Below are 16,921 nucleotides of genomic sequence, written 5' to 3'. Positions count from 1 at the left end.
CTTGCCCCTTGTCAGCTCTACTATACACCTGGGAATTCTGATCATTGTCTGCCAACCCTATATATGATCTTGGATACACTCTCCATTTAGACATACTTAATTGTTTAGCTTGTTCACCTATCTATCCGTCCATATACCCATGTTTGTTAATGATCTTTTGCTTTCCTCATGGATGATGTTCTTGATGTCATTGCACAATTCCTCTGGTTTTCAGTCATTGGTGTTGAATGCATCAAATCTATACTTCAGATGGTCTCTAAATTCAGGAGGGATATAATCAAGATCATATTTTGGTTCTTGTGGACTTCTTTTAATTGTCTTCAGCTTCAGCTTGAACTTGTACATGGGCAGTTGATGGTCTGTTCCACAGTCAGCTCTGGGCCTCATTTTGGCTGAAGATATTGAGCTTCTTCATTGCTTCTTGCCACAGATGTAGTCAATCTGATTACTGTATATTCCATCTAGTGAAGTCCATGTGTATAGTTGCCATTTGTGTTGTTGAGAGCATGCAACAGCTCTCTTCAAATATTCATCTCTTTGTGTGGGTTAGACTTCATGTGGTTCCCAAGGACATCACTAGCATCAATAGGCTGATTTAACAAGGGGATTTATTGTCATCAAATTGATTCTGACTTATAGCGACCCCAGTGTTACAGGGTAAAACTGCATCATATGTTTTTCTTGGTGGTAATCTTTAGGTGCTGGTGGTGCAGTGGTTAAAGCACTTGGCCACTAACTAAAAGGTTGGTGGTTAAAATCTATCAGCTACTGCATGGGAGAAAGATGTGGCAGTCTGTTTCCATAAAGATTTACAACATTGGAAACCCCATGGGGCAGTTCTACTCTGTCTTACAGGGTATCTATGAGTCACAATCAACTGGATAGCAGTGGTTTAATCTTTATGGAAACAGTTTACCAGGCCTTTTTTTCCATGGAGCTGCTGGGTGGGTTTGAAATGTCAATCTTTAGGTTAACAGCTAACTGCAAACCACTTGTGCCACCCAGGTACTTTAGAATTTCCTTAACTATTTGAGGGGTTCAACAATGTTCTAGGCAGCTAGATAAGGTAGCAATTTCCCTGTCACTGTTTGTATTCAAATAGAAGCTGTTTGATCACCTGTCAGTGATGCTGCAGAGAAGGTTTCTGAAAAATTTTGCCAGATAGCTTCACTCATTTCCATAAGCTAAGGGTCTTGCAGAGGTGGGGCAGGGCTGGTCACTGGAGGTAACTATAATTCCCCTTTTTTGGGGGATTTTTGGGTGCTTCCTGTGCAGCTGAGCTGTTGGGCTCATGTTGGCAGGGTTACCATTGTTCTCATCATGTTATCCAATGGCCCCACCAGAGATGCTTACCAGGCAATCATTTGTGCCCCCGAGAGAACCAATGCCCATCCTGCCTGCCCTCTGCTGGGCTTTGGGAACAAGGCCATGGGAGTAACCAGGGGAACTGGTTCCCCCTAGAGCCAGGGCAAGGGCTAGAAATGGATTCCAGTGCAATCCTCTCCCTAATGCTGCTGCCCTCAATGAAGCTGGCTCACTACCCCCAACCCCTGTAGCCCCGCCTCTGGAGCCTGCTGTCCTGTGATTAGTCTCTGGTCTCCTGCAGGCATCTTGGCTGGAGCTTGTGTTTTTGTTGTTTTGCAAGCTATCAGCAGCAGGATTTAGCTCTCATGAGCTGCTGAAAACATCAGTGATGGGTTTGTTTGTATTTGCCTAATTAGGCAATGAGCTGTGATGTTATCCCAAGGACTGGCAGCGTCTTTGAAAAACACCCAGAAGCGTAGATTCTGAGGAAGTTCGAGCTCCTTCCACAGTATCATTTAATCCCTCTTGATACTCCCTGGGGAGGCAAAATTACTTAGAGTCTGAATCCTACAGTCAAATTACCTGGATTCAAATTCCAGCTCTATCACTTCCTAGTTCTGTTGCTTTGGGTAAGTTCTTTTAATTTCTTTGTGCCTCAGTTTCCTTATTAGTGAAATGGGGAGAGTACCTCATAGGGTTATGATGAGGGTGGTTCAGTGGTAGAATACTGGTCTTCCATGTGGGAGACTCAGGTTTAATTCCTGGCCAATACAACTCAAGACAGCCACCCCCGCCCCTGTGCCACTGGCAGCTTTTGTGTTGCAAGGACGCCGAACAGGTTTCAGTAGAGCTTCCAGACTGAGAAAGGCTAGGAAGAAAGGCTTGGCAATCTGCTTCTAAAAAACAACAAAGAAAACTCTATGGATTACAATGGTCTGATATGTAAGCAAACATGGGGAGGTGCAGGACTTGGGCAGCATCTTGTTCCACTGTGCATGGAGTCACCATGCATCTGAGCCAATTTTATGGTGGCTTAACAACAATAACAACTACATAAAGTGTCTGTTGTTGTTGTTATGTGCCGTTGAGTCGGACCTGACGCATAGCGACCCCTCCTTGGGTTTCCGAGGCAGTATCACTATGGAAGTAGATTGCCCCATCTTCCTTCCGAGGAGTGGCTGGTGGGTTTGAACCGTCAGCCTTCTGGTTAGCAGTCAAGTGCCTTAGACACTACGCTACCAGAGCTCCCCACTATGCTACCAGAGCTCCCTGTAAAGTGCCTGACACATACTAAATAGTTTATAAATGCTAATTTAAATAAAAATGACAGTCAGGTAGTGTAGTCAAAGAGATACCTGTCTTTAGAAGGGAGCAAAACAGGTTATTGGGCAGTTAAGGGATTGAAGACAAAGTCCCATGCATAGGAATTGGTTATATGTTTGAGTCAATTTCTTTCTCATTGTGACTTTGTTTACCTGTCAAATAAAGGGAAAAAATCCATATTTCTTTTCTTCTCCAAGTCATTGTGGATTTATGAGATAATGTCTAGAAGTACTTGATCTTCTTAGAAGAACAATGTTCTATCAATATGAGGAAGTCTATTTATAAATCATTTTCTTTGGCTGATTTTTCCAAGTCTTTGTGACCAGAAAAACATTTAGGTCTTCAATGAAAATATCATTCCTGGTAGAATGAATGGGACCCTAGTGTTAAAATGGAAGAGAATAAGAGCAGCCAAAGGGAGTTCCATAAGAATTTGACCGGATTCTACAAATTGCCTGGATTAAAATTCCTGCTCTATCACTTCTTAGCTCTGTTGCCTTGGGTAAATGGCTTCAATGTCCCCACAAGAAAACTTTTACAGTATTAAGTGCTCTAAAAATACTTACTGAATTGAATTGACTTTTATTATTCTAATTTCCTTACCAGGAGAGTAAATAGTATTTGTTGAGCATACAAGTTTTTACTGGAGTCTTGGGTGGCACAAACAGTTAAGTGCTTGATTACTAGCCAAAAAGTTGGCAGTTCAAACCCAGTCAGAGTCTCCTTGGAAGAAAGACCTTGAAAACCCTACAGAGAAGTTCTACTTTGCACACATGGGGTCACCATGGGTAGGAATCATCTTGATGGCAACTAACAACAGCAATGACAACAACTTTTTATCACTGTCATCATTGGGCTGTTTTGGGGGGACATATGAGCAAATACAAGGCAAGTGCTTTACTGGAATTTGATTTTATTCGTTCTGAAAGGAGAGGCCCTATCTTCCTGTAAATGGAGTCCAGTTGGAGAGGAAGCATTGCCCAGTTCATCTGAGTCCATGCTCCTTCAGTATGTAGTAGGAAGGCACTCCTGGATTTCAGAAAGGCATTTCCCTGTTCTGCTATGGGAACTCTGGTGGTGTAGTGCCTGAGGCACTTGCCTGCTAACCAGAAGGTTGGAGGTTCAAACCCACCAGCCACTCCTCGGAAGGAAGGTTGGGCAATCTACTTCTGTTGTGATGCTGCCTTGGAAACCCAAGGAGGGGTCGCCATGAGTCAGAGGCGACTCGATGGCATATAACAACCACAACATTATGGAGCTGGATGCCAGAGGGCCAATTACTGACATGGTGACAACCTCTCTAAGAACCATCATCCATGGTGACATGGAGCTTTCTATTGGCCACTGACCAAACAAGGCTCCAGTGCCTAACTAAAGGCTGAAAATCCCTGACCAGGTACCCAGACAGCCTCCTTAACTAGCAACAGTGCTGGGCCAAGCTCAGAGTCATCCATGGCATGTACAATTCTAGTTAGGGAAGGTCATATCTGTCCCCCAGCTTCTCTAGGGTAAGGGAGTTCAGAGACTCTGAAATTGGCCAGTTCCCATAATACTTAAACTTTATGGCAGCACAGTATATTTTGGAGATATTATTCTGTCTTTTATCCATGCTCAGCTGGGCTGTAGCACTCAAAACTTGTGATGCTATTGACCACTGCTATAATGTTTCAATATACATTTTTGGCAAGACATAACTCACATTTTAAAATATTAATTTCCCAACCATCATGTTTCTGAGTGCACTCCGATTTTTTATTTTCCTGCAGCTGTTCCCCATGAGGGAGGTAAAGCTACTCTCAGTCGAATACACATTTTTCTGTCCTCCTTTACCTCCTCAAATCCTCAATCACAGGGACACCAAATTCCCAGTTCTGAATTTTATAGTTGATGCCAAGCTGAGCAACAGTCACATGTCTACCCACCCTGAGGAAGAATAATAATGGCTGATGGGTGAGTGACCAAGAGGATGATTCCATTTCTTTTTCTCTCATGGGAGAGGATGAATTAGAAAGACATCTGTATGGGTTTATAGGGTTGACATTCAGAATAGTTAACAAATGGTGTGGCATGGGCACCAACCAGCAAGAACAGATGCCAGCCACAAACTACAAGTGGTGCATATTTGTGGAATATCAGCTGGGGTGGGCTCAGCGAAGCTTGGGATTTACTTTTAAAACCTCTTTTCTTTTCTTCCCACAGACTGATGGTCTCTAAAATTAACCAGGTTTCATGCCTTGATAAGTAGGGCATCAATTTTGGACCAAGACACAGAAACAATTGAACTCCAGAAATCTGACTTTACATGAAGCATGTTTGACTTTGTAGTTGTGGCAACATTGTACTAGGTTTAAGAACTCCCACCAGAAGTGAGGCTTTCCTTGTAACTCATTACCAGTGATTGGAGGAGCCCTCAAAGTCCTATGGATTCTGGACTTGGGGCTTGCCTTGAAGGAACTGTCATGAAAGTGTATAGTTTAATCCCCAAACACTTATGGAGGTGGATGTTCTCTGTAGGGTGGGTAGGTGGGTAAGGTGGTGACAAGTTTCAGATCTTCCCAAAGGGGGTCTGTGGGTACTCACTTGAGAGGTCTCTGCCCACGCCCAATGCCAGGCCATCCTTGATCCACAGAACGAAGCCATCATATTCAGGGATGGCGCATAGCAGTGTCACTGGCTGCCCTGACACCACCACCTGGTCCTGGGGCTGCTGGCTGAAGGAGTACACTTGGCCTGGGGAGGGGACAAGCAGAAAGATGAGTTAGTTTCAGTGAGCAATACCTGGAGGGCTTATGCTTCTTATGGAAGCAGAAATGGGGCTGGTGACAAAGTCCCCTCCAGGGGGCCTCACTTCCTATCTGGGTTCACGCAGCAGCTTCCTAAGTGTTCTCAGTCCCCAGTTTGAAAAGCCAGTTGCTGTTGAGTCAGCTCTGACTCTTGGCAACCCCATATGTGTCAGAATAGAATTGTGCTCCATAGGGTGTGTGTGTGTATATATGTTGTTGTTGTTATGTGCCATCAAATCGGACCTGGCTCATAGCGACCCCTCCTTGGGTTTCCAAGGCAGTATCACTACGGAAGTAGATTGCTCCATCTTCCTTCTGAGGAGTGGCTGGTGGGTTTGAACCACCAGCTTCCTGGTTAGCAGTTAAGTGCCTTAGGCACTACACTACCAGAGCTCCTATGTATATATATATGTATACATATATATATGTACATATATTATCTATAGCATATATATATATATATAAAATTATCTATAGCTATCTCTCTCTCTCTCTCTATATATATATATATACCTATGATATTTCATTGTGTTTTCAGTAAAGGTTTACACAGCAGTTTAACCAAAAAACCAAACCCACTGCCGTCAAGTCGAATCCGATTCATAGCAACCCCTCCTTGGGTTTCCGAGGCAGTATCTCTATGGAAGTAGATTGCCCCATCTTCCTTCTGAGGAGTGGCTGGTGGGTTTGAACTGCCAGCCTTCTGGTTAGCAGTCAAATGCCTTAGGCACTATGCCACACAGCAGTTTAGGTTCCCATTAAACATTTTCTACATGTTGTTTAGTGACATTGGTTACATTCTTCATGATGCTTGAGCATTCTCTATTATTTTCATTCTGGTTGTTCAGTTTCCATTAATCTAGTTTCCATTAATCCCCCTTACATTCTCATCTTTGTTTTAAAGTAATTATTGACTGTTTGGTCTCCTATAGGTGATTTTTTAAAGGAGGTCAATACTTAATGGGTGATACTCATTATTGCTTGAGCTAATTTGTTATTTAGCTAAAAGGTGACCTCAGGGGTTACTTTGGGTTCAAGCTTTGAAGACTATTTCAGGGCAATAGTCTTGGAGAGTCTTCCAGTCTCAACAGTCTAGTAGGTTTGCTCTTTTTGGGAATTTGAGGTTCTGTTCCACATTTCTCTCCAATTTTTTTGTCCATCTATTGTAGCACTGATTATAATGGTCAGCAGGGGTAGCCAGGCACCTAGTTCTTCTGGCTCAGGGTGGAGGAGGAGGACATTTGTGCAGATTACTTGTCTTGTAGAGTAGTTTGATGGTTCGAACCTACCAGCCACTCTGAGGGAGGAAGATGTGATAGTCTGCTTCTGTAAATGTTACAGCCTCAGAAACCCTATGGGGCAGTTCTGTTCTGTCACATGAGGTCACTATAAGTTGGAATTAACTTGACAGCAATGAGTATACAAATATATGCTTACATGCATACATTTATACCCAAATAAATTTTTTTGGTTGTTTTTGCTATTGTTTTAGAATTATATATCCAAGAGCAATTACCAACAGGTCTTTTTGTCTAGTGTACTTTTTAGTGATGTAGTTTACTTTCATCAAGCTCACTTCCCCCTTATTTAGTGTTACCTTTTCCCAAAATAACAAGTGTCTACTATCTACAACATGAATCCCCTCCCTTCAACACCCCACCCCTGGTAACCACTAATGAACATTCATTTCTGTATATTTACTTGCTCATATCATTTCATTAAAGTGAGAAAATAAAATATTTGGTTTTTTTTTGGTAATTGACTTATTTCCCTCAACATAAAGTCCTCCAGATTCATCTGTGTTCTAAGATGTTTTAGGAACTCATTTTTCTTTATTGCTAAGTAATATTCCATTGTTTATTTGTACCACATTTTACCTATCCATTCATCTATTGTTGGGCACTTGGGTTGTTTCCAGCTTTTCAGCTATGGTGAATAGTGCTGTGATGAATGTATGTGGGCATATGTCTGCTTCTGTCACTTCTATTAGATCCCTAAGGTATATGCCTAAGAGTAGAATTGCTAGGTCATATGGCAGCTCTCTCTCTAGTTTTTTAAGAAACTGTCAGACTGTTTTTCACAAAGGCTGTACCATTTTGAATTTCCACCAGCAATGAATGAGGGTTCCACTTTCTCCACATACCCTCCAACACTTGTTATTTTTCAATTTTTTTTTTTTTTAAATCTTAGCCATCCTAGTGGGAGTGAAGTGGTATGTCATTAGGTTTTGATTTGTATTTCTCTGATGGCTAATAACATTGATCATCTTTTCATATGTTTGTTGGCCATTTGAATATCTTCTTTGGAGAAATGTCTGTTCATGTTCTTTGCCTAGTTTTTGATTGAGTTATTTGTCTTTTTGTTGTTAAGTTGTAGAAATTATCTATATATTTTAAATACTAGACCCTTATCAGTTATATCATTCCCAAAGATTTTTTTCCCAGCCTGTAGCTTGTCTCTTTATTCTTTTGATAAAGATTTTTGAGGAGCTCACTTGAGAATTAACTTTGATAAGGTCCCTTTAATCTATTTGTTTTCTGTTACTCACGTATTCAATGTTGTGTTTGATAATCTATCATTGAAAAAAATTATGTCCCCAAACTTTGCTCCTATATTTTCTTCTAATAACTTTATGGTTTTAGATGTAACATTTAGTCTCTTGATCCATTTTGAATTAGTTTTTGTGCACAGTGTGAGGATCTTGTTCCATTTCCCTGTATGTGGAAAGCCACTTTGCTCTATAAGGCTTTCAGTGGCTGATTTTTAACAAGTAGACCACCAGCCTTTTTTCTGAGGCTCCTCTTGGTGGACTGAAACCTCTAGTCTGGTTAGCAACTGGGCAGGTTAACCACTTGCCCCATGCAGAGACTCTCTGCCATTCATCCTCTATGTGGCACTCAGAGTGGTATTTCTAAATAGTCTGATTATGTAACTCCTGCATTTAGAATCCTTTAACAACTCCTTAGAATTTTTAGGCTAAAACTCAAATTCTTTAATATTAGCAAAGTCTTTTCAGGAGCTGGCTTCCAACTCTAGCCTCTCTGTTCTTCTCTCTGCAGCACTCACACTCTGGTCTAGTCATAACTCCAATGTCCCAATAGACCAGATCCAACTACAATTCAGTCCTGTTGCTCCTTTTCCATTAGGTTAACTCCTACTTAACTCCATTTGCTTGATGCATACTCAACAACAGACCAGGAGCAGGAGGGACATCCTTTTAGAAGTGTCTGTGGGGGTTGTGCTTTAAGAGGGCACTGGGGTGGCAGCGTGGTTTTGGTTAAATCTGAGAACCAAAACAAAATTGTATAGTTTTAGTGGTTCCCAGGATAAGCCTAGGGACAAATTCAGTGGATTGACTAGTGGTGAGTTTGTGCAGAAAGTTGAAGGACCAGATAATCATGTCCTAACACTTCCTCCCTGTGCGTTTCTTTTCTGCAGCAGATTCTACTCTAGCCTTTCTAACCCAGGGAAATAAATCATCCAATGTGATCCCACATCCACCCCATACACACCTCAAAGCAAGGCAGTGCTGAGACTTCTAAGCTAGTCAGTGCATATATATTAAACAAGCACAGTCTTTTAAGACTTTAAAATATTAACTCATTTCATCCTCCTAATAACCTGTGAGGCAGGTATTATTTTTATCTCTATTTTCCAGATGAGGGGAGTCCCTGGGAGGTAAAAGTGCTTAAGTGCTTGACAGCTAACTTCAGGTTAGGAGTTAGAACCCACCCACAGGTGCCTGAGAAGAAAGGCCTAGTGATCTGCTTCCAAAAGGTCACACCTCGAAAACCCTGTGGAGCACAGTTCTACTCTGCACACATGGGGTTGCCATGAATCACAACCAACTCAATGGCAACTCGATGGTTTTTCAGTTTTGACTGATGAAGAACTGAGACCAAGAAGTGAAAAGTACTCACAGGAGCTGCCCTTGAATTACTTACCAAGAATTGTGTATCCCTTACCATGTTTAGTTATTATAATAATAGCACTTAGGATGTTGCATTATCAACTTCATTTCACAAGGGCTTAGGAAATGGGGCCTTAGGAGGTTAAGTAAATTATCCAGCTAGTTGTCTAATTTCAGAACTGGGGCTGTCAATCAATGTCTTTCTGGCTTTGAAGGCTAAGCTCTCACCTACTAATACTTTACAGATCCCTACGTCTTGCCTTGGAGGACCTGCTGAAGAAGGTGGGGTGTGTGACATGATCCATGTTCCCATGGAGCCCATATTTGAGTGGATGAAGACACATTGATACTCACTGAGCACCTGATCCAGCAGTCAGCTCTTTACATATCTTCTTTCACATAATCCATTGAATTATTTCAGGGTAGAACTATCCCCATTTACAATAAAGAACCCAGGATCAGAGAGGTTTGAGGTGGGAGCTATCTTACTTCTGAGCCCTCACTCTTTCCTCCATACACTGCTTCACAGATAAAGTGGTTTATACAATAAAGGTTTGTACAAGAAAAAATGAGACCTGGTGGGCTGCTGCAACAGCCTCTTCTCTCCCATCTTGAGAGAGTCAGGAACAGCCACTGAGGTCCCTGGACAGGCTGCTGCCCTCTGTGTCTCCCCATCTTGGGGACCAAAAACCCCAGGCTCAGACCACAGATAGAGTTGAGCTGTCAGCAGCAGATGGCCCAAAGAAGAGAAAAATTGATGTATAAAAACAGAGGGGAGGGAAGACACAACACTGAAAGGACACTGAGTTTCTATTAATAGTGAGGGAAAAATTCAGGAAAAGTTAATGGTGATGGTTGAACAACAGGAAGAACATATTTAATGTCACTGAACTGTGATGTGAAGATTGTTGAAATGACGAATGTTTTGGTACTTATATATTTACAACAGTAAAAAGGGTTTAAACAACACAACAAAACAGAAGGGAGCCGGTGTGGACAGGAGTAGAGTGTGTGGTGGAGGCTTCCCCAGAGGAGAGATCCAGATCCACATCACAGAGAGCTTGTGGCAGGCAAGAAGGTGTAGCTGAGTTCACAATCTGAGGAGATCTTGGCTGGGCATCTGAGGAGTCTCATTAAAAATCAAATTGGCCTTGAATTGTGGGAGTAACACTTTTTATTCTGATTTGAGCTTTACAAATTAGATTTCATAGGACATTTTAATCAGCTATGTTTTTTTTTTTTTTTCCCCTCTCCGTCTCTTCAAGTTGTCTGTTGTAATTAGATTGCTTCTGGCACCAAGACAAGAGGGAAAAAGAAGTGAAGAGATGAGAAGCGAGGAAGAGGAGAGAGACTAGGAAAGAGAGGAGTAAAGTGAGGATTCCAAGAGCAAAAGGAGAGAGCTGAATAGAAAAGAAGATGAAGAAACAGGAAAAAGCTAGAAGAAAGGGATGAGTGAGGAGAGAAAAGAGGGGAGGGAAAGGAGAGGGAGCAGTGAAGAGTGTGTGAATGGGGGGTCCAGTACATTCCTCTCCTTTTCTCTCTTCTACTCACTTTAATGATGATTCTACCAGCTCATTCTTTTATATCAAAACCTTGCTTGCAAGGAGGACAGTGTGCAAGGCAGCAGCAATAGCTGCCAAAGATGGTGTTATCAGAGAGAATTAGCAGGTTGTCAGCTGGGAACTGAGGGGGTTATAATGAGAAAGCCCTGAACAAAGTGGTGCAGAGCCCTCTGGAAATGTCTGTTCTTATGAGTGCCCACAGTGGATAATTGTTCCATTCCTTCCCAAGCTGGCTGGCCCCTTAGAATTTTCCACTGCCCAATCTTGCTTCCTTTTGTTGAAGGAGCAGGAGGTGCTGAGAGAGGGTAAGGGGAGATTCTGGGTATAGGGGGTATCCAAGGTGCCAACTGAATGAGGATTAAGCTGATGGTGAGAACCTGAGTGTGGAGGGACCCTGGGGAAGAAGGGTGCTGTTACCACAGACACCAGGCTTGAGGGAAGTTGCAGGGCTGCAAAGAGTATCCAGTCAAGTCAGGCCATGGAGGTGATTCTGTCTGGTCACAGGGACACTTTCACTTTGGGGGATGTCTCAGAGCCAGGAGTTGAGGGTAGGCACAAGATCCCACAAATAAGACTTGGGGTCCTAAGAAAAGGATCCTGAAAGGGGTAAGGAAGAGCAAGGAGAAGGCCTGAATGGAGGCATTCCTGATGAAGTCTGAGTAGCTTTGGAGGCTACAGATTCCATAGCTGTCATCCTAAAGGTTTTCATCACTCCCAATTCATTTGTTTGGACCCATGGGTTTTTCTGTGGAGAGAATGTTGTTTCTGGGTGAGATGGAGACAAAGGGCATAGAGAGAGCAAATCATTCTTTTTTTGGAGGCGTTATCACCTTAATTGACAAATTTCTCTTCCAGTCAGATTGTAATATTTGCACATCACATTTAAATCAGTAGAAATATTTTTTCTTTTAAATCAATGGAATGCTTCTCAAAGGGAATTCTTAAATGGGATGTTACCCTATAGAGTAGATAGGAGTTGAGATACTGTGGTTGAAAAGCAAGTGCAAAGCATTTCGTGTTTTATTTATTTATTTATTTTATTTTTATTGTGATATGGGTGACAGTTTACAGAGAAAATTCCTTTTCCATATAGCAGTTCACATACACTTTGTCTCATGACATTGACTGTAGTTCTCCACAATGCAACATCTCTCTTCCCACCCCCTCTCCATAGTTACTTCTTCCCTGTGTCTTTCCCTCCCATACACTCCTGCCCTGTGAGCTATCTCTGTGTGTCAGTTCATGGTTTTGAACTGCCAACTTTTTGGTTACCAGCCGAGAGCTTAATTGCTATACCTCCTCAGGGCTTCTTTCTACCTACCATCTCCCTCAAAAAACTCACTTCCATTGAGTTGATTCTGACTCATAGAGATCCCCAATAGGTTTTTAAGGCTACAAATCTTTACAGAAGCAGACTGCCTCATCTTTCTTCTACAGAGTGGCTGGTGGGTTCGAACCACTGACCTTTTTGTTAGCAGCCAAATGCCTTAACCACTACACTACTAGAGCTCCTCTAGCTACCATCCCCCTCACTGCCATCCAGTCGATTCTACTCATAGTAGAACCCCTCCTTGGGTTTCCGAGGAGGCATCTCTATGGAAGTAGATTGCCCAATCTTCCTTCTGAAGAGTGGCTGGTGGGCTTGACCCACCAGCCTTCTGGTTAGCAGTCAGATGCCTCAGGCATTATGCCACCAGGGCTCCTCTAGCTTAAGAAAGCAGGTGTAATAATGATATTATTATCATCAAAATAGTTATATATTGTAAGTAATATTTTTATTGTTAATCATTGCTAGCTTTTACTGACCATCAAACATGTATGAAGAGATTTGCATGGATTATGTTATTTAATTCTCTCAGGAATCCTATGACACAGAACCATATTAAACCTGTGTGAAGATGAGGCTGGCAATCAGTATCTTGTCTGGGCCCCAGAGGTACCGAGTGGTGGAAAAGAGACATCAACATCAGCAGTCTTATTTCCAAGCGATTTCCTAGGGTCCTTACTGGGATCGTTCACATGTTATGACATAGTTTTCACTTCCTGGGAGGTCACAGCCTAGTTCAAGAGCTAAGAAGACCCCTACTTGGGCCTCTCTTTCACCCTGTCTGTAATGAAAAGTACTGAAAAGTCTTGAGAAATTCATAAAGTTCTGTGTGCAGTGCCTCATGGGCACAGGTCTCTGGGCAAGTTAGTCAGTGGGGTAACCAGGGAAGCTTGCTGGGGTGGTAGGTTTAGGTTTGTAGGGTGACCCCAATAGTCCCCATATTTCACAACAACAATGCTCCAAAGAATCCTTTGCTCCCCTCACCATGTAAGATGAATGCAGATAGTGTAGTGGAAAAGAATGGGGCTTGGGAATCAGACAGACCTGGGTTTGAATCTGGGCACCTACTAACTTGCTGAGTGTCAGTTTTCCTATCTGTAAAACGAAGTTCACAACACAATGACTCAGAAAATCATTGTGTAGATTAAGAGGGAGAATGCATGTAAACATTTAGCAGAGGGTCTGGACCACAATGAGTGCTCAGAGGAAACAGGCCACTCTCATAGGCTCTTCCCTGCTCCTCTTCCTCTCCCAAAGTAGCCCTCACCTTGAACACCAAACTATGAGCTGCTGAGTTCTATGGGGGGGAGGGGGGAAGCAGGGCCTGGGTAAGCAGATGATTCTCTATTGACAGTGATGGGGGAGGACCAGGGTGGGCTTCTAAGACAAGAACATGTTCTCCTTTTTGCAAGAGGACCATGGTTTAGTTTCCTTGTGTTCTCTGGTGGGCCTTAAGGCTAGTGTTTGGATAAGTACTGATGCTGGATGTGACTGGCTAGCTGTTGTGAGCCATGCCCTATGGGGAGAGGAAAAGGAGGGGAATATTCAGGCAGAATTGTCACACATGGCTAGGAGGGGCTGGTAGGCTTGGTGGGACAGGAGGGAGTCCTCTTTGGGACAATGATGGGAATCTTTATTCTGTGGAACTTGTATTGAATCAACTCTCATTTGTAGAGGAAGTTTGTGAGTGAGTGCATGCACGTGCACTTGCATGCATACACAGGTACACACATACACACAGGGTAGAGCAGTGAAGTGGGCTTAGGGGGAAATGCATTGGGAACTCTCCCTTATGTTAGGTGGAGTGGAATATGAGCCAGTTGTGCTTGCCTCCCCAGATCTTATCCTAAAAAGGAGGAGCCCCACAGAGTGGGGTTCCCAGGAACTCAGAGACAGGACATATCAGAGTCCTGAGAGGTGACCACAACCTGCATGTCTCTCCTGCACACCTGGCTGGGCAGATCAAGAGAGTACTTTTACCATCTAGCCAACAGGTAAAGGAGGGTGCTTCTCCCCCTGGAGCTCAGAGCAGAGAAAGGGCTCCCTCAAGGTTCCACGGTAGCAGAGTTGGGATTCAGGCTGGGGTCTGTGGCTTGTGTTGTACTCTCTCTACCACCTCATTTGCTCAAAGGACAAGAAGGGTGGGGCTGAGATGTTGAGCAGGAAGGGCCTTTTGGGTCTCTCTGGTTGGGAAGGATGAAGAGGAGAGCACACCTTACTTGTCTGGCATGGCTCTGAGTCAGGACCAAGGTGGCTCAAGGGATGGCAGGTGCTGTGAGTGGATGAGGGGGAGAAGGAGCATACGTAGTGACAGCAGGTGGTAGAGGACGGATGGAGCAATTATTCAGTGCTGAAAGGCACAGATGTAGCCTGGCCCAGAGAGAGGGTGGAGAAAGGGGCAACTGGGCCTGGGCAGAAAGTTCCCCCAACATCGGTCTCAGTCACCTCAGCACCTCTGTTCTGCATCCATTTGGCTGGGGTGCTTCTCTCCTGCCTATCTCTCTGCCCTTGTCCATATACCAAGTGTTCCAGCTCCTCTGCTCTCTGCTCAGGAGCAGTGTGCCTCAGCTTCTCTCTCCTCAGGACTCCTCCAGACTGTTTTCTTCAAAAATCCACTGAGGTATCCCTTCCCTTTTCTGTCTTTCCTCATCTCTATCAACCTACCAGACTCTGAAAGGGCCATCCAGATCACCTGCCCCACCTCAGTCTCTTTTTGGGGCTTGCAGCACACATTAGCATGGCAGAAACCCTCACCATCTGGCTCTGGGAAGTCCCCTCTGTCTTCCTGTAAGACATTTAAAATGCCTCACACACCTTTGGCCCTGCTCTGAGGCCCCTCTCAATTCCCAGTTATTTCCTAGGCAGGAAAAAGGCACTTTGGCTAGAAAGCTGAGGTTATAAGGCCTAATCATCTGGAATGCTGGTTTTAAAGCTCTGTGCAGAGTCCTGGGCCACCTTGGCCAGTGGGCACAGGTATGTGAGCTACTTGTGGGGCTGACTGAATATGGCTCCAACCCCACCCCTTCCCTAGCCAGAGTGTTTCTGCTTCCATTCTTTGTGAACCACTTAAGATTCTGATGGAACAAATTCTTGTTCTTACAGAATATCTAAAAATTTCTGAATTTTTGAGGGAGAACTTTTTCTGGGATGAAAATCTGAGCTAAGTAGACAAGATATCAGTGGTCCTAGTCTTTGTGTCTCCCCTCACTGTCTCTACTTACTCTTCTACCCTTCTACCCAAGCACTCTCCATCTCCTTGGGACTGTCTCCCTTCCACCCAGGCTCAGGGCCCACTGTGTTGTCAGGGCTATCCTAAAAACTTCTGGAAGGATCTGTGGTCCAGGGGACTATTAAGATTTCCCAAAGTCATTGGTGCTGTAGTCTGGCCCTGAGTCTGTGTATGTGGAAAAGGCAGGAAGGCATCCCAGTGTCCCTGTGCCCATGGTGGCTGGGGTCCTCTTCATGCTACTGAGAGAATCCATGGGGCTCACACATCACTGCTACCCACAACTGTCAGACCCAACTCTTTTGGAGACACACTCTGGTAATCCATAGTCCCAAACCTGCTACCACTGCTCTAGGCACATGAGTTTGTTCTCTTCTGGTAGCCAGGATGATTCTACTGTAGAGGTGAGAGGCAAGAGGCCTACAGGTCAGCATGGACAGGTGGAAGAAGCTGGAATGTAGGTTAGTGACGGCAACAGAGGAGACAAAGCCACAATGCACATTCTGCTCTGGAGCTTAATGTGGGGAGCATGGTGGGGTGGGGTTGCTGAACAGCTACCGAGTCCCCTGGCAGTGAATTCCTCTTCTGATGCCCACTAGGAGGCCAGATCAAGGACAATCAGAAGAGGGTGTGAGGGCTGTGCTCATGCCTCCTCCTTCTCTGCCTGTGTGCTTTGGCTGCATCTGTGGCAGCAGCATATTGAGGGGATGCCCACTGCTCTCTGGGTTCAATCCAACCAGACCTTAGGTGGTAATACAGAGTCCCCTGGAATGTTCACCCTGTCTCTCAGGAGTCCAGCACTCCATGAGCACATGGAAAGGAGAGTGATACCCTAAGGACCTAGTGGACTGGGCACAGATGGGATGGGAGCCTATCTGCTCCCCTGGAAAAGTACCTGCTGCCAGCCCTGAGCCTAAAGGGTGGTGGCAGCCCACCTAGGATCCTGCCACCTTAGATCTTGAGAGATCCAGTGAAGCTTTTTGGGAGTCTGTGGATGGTAAAGCTTGAGACAAGTCACCAGACTATCAGGATGAAAGTGGCTGGTCTCATAAAGAGGTCATATAAAAGTTAGGGAGGGCTGCTTTAAGCATGGGGGGGGGGTAGTTGAGAAAATAGGTCAGTGTGATCTGGGGCAAGTTCCTCATCCTCCCTGAGCCTCAGTTTCCTTGTCTGTAAATGGAGATGACACACCTACTGTGCAAAGCTGTTGTGAGGATGAGAGTCCTTATGTGTAAGTGATTTTGGCACTCAAAGGTGTTTCATAAAGGGTTGTTCTTTTCATCTTGATGCACAAATCTTTCCTGAGCCTGAGGCTGTTATAACAGCTCCCATCATGAGGACATCGGAGCTGGGAAAGGAGGCTTTGCAAATCTGAAATTAGACTGATTATCAATCTGTTTCCTCCCATTAGTCACGCACACAAGAGAAGTGAACCTGAGAGGGCTCCTCCGCTCCCAGCCCCACTCTCGGAATCGCCTGGAGTTT

The 16,921-nt window shown here is 44.1% G+C and overlaps 1 protein-coding gene across 1 annotated transcript in view; it reads right to left on the bottom strand.

The window, feature by feature from the left end:
* The window catches only part of KIRREL3 (kirre like nephrin family adhesion molecule 3), a 228,403-nt gene that overhangs the window by 179,630 nt on the left and 31,852 nt on the right, over nucleotides 1–16,921 (bottom strand). The window contains exon 3 of the mRNA XM_042781831.1: nucleotides 5,209–5,358. Within this exon, the coding sequence (XP_042637765.1) occupies nucleotides 5,209–5,358 (150 nt within the window). The remainder of the gene's footprint in view (nucleotides 1–5,208; nucleotides 5,359–16,921) is intronic.

This window comes from Orycteropus afer, unplaced genomic scaffold (assembly GCF_000298275.1).
Source record: "Orycteropus afer afer isolate SDZICR_OR568_19922 unplaced genomic scaffold, OryAfe1.0 scaffold00178, whole genome shotgun sequence".
In the NCBI taxonomy this organism is placed as follows: Eukaryota; Metazoa; Chordata; class Mammalia; order Tubulidentata; family Orycteropodidae; genus Orycteropus; species Orycteropus afer.
This window is presented reverse-complemented; position numbering and strand designations above follow the sequence as displayed.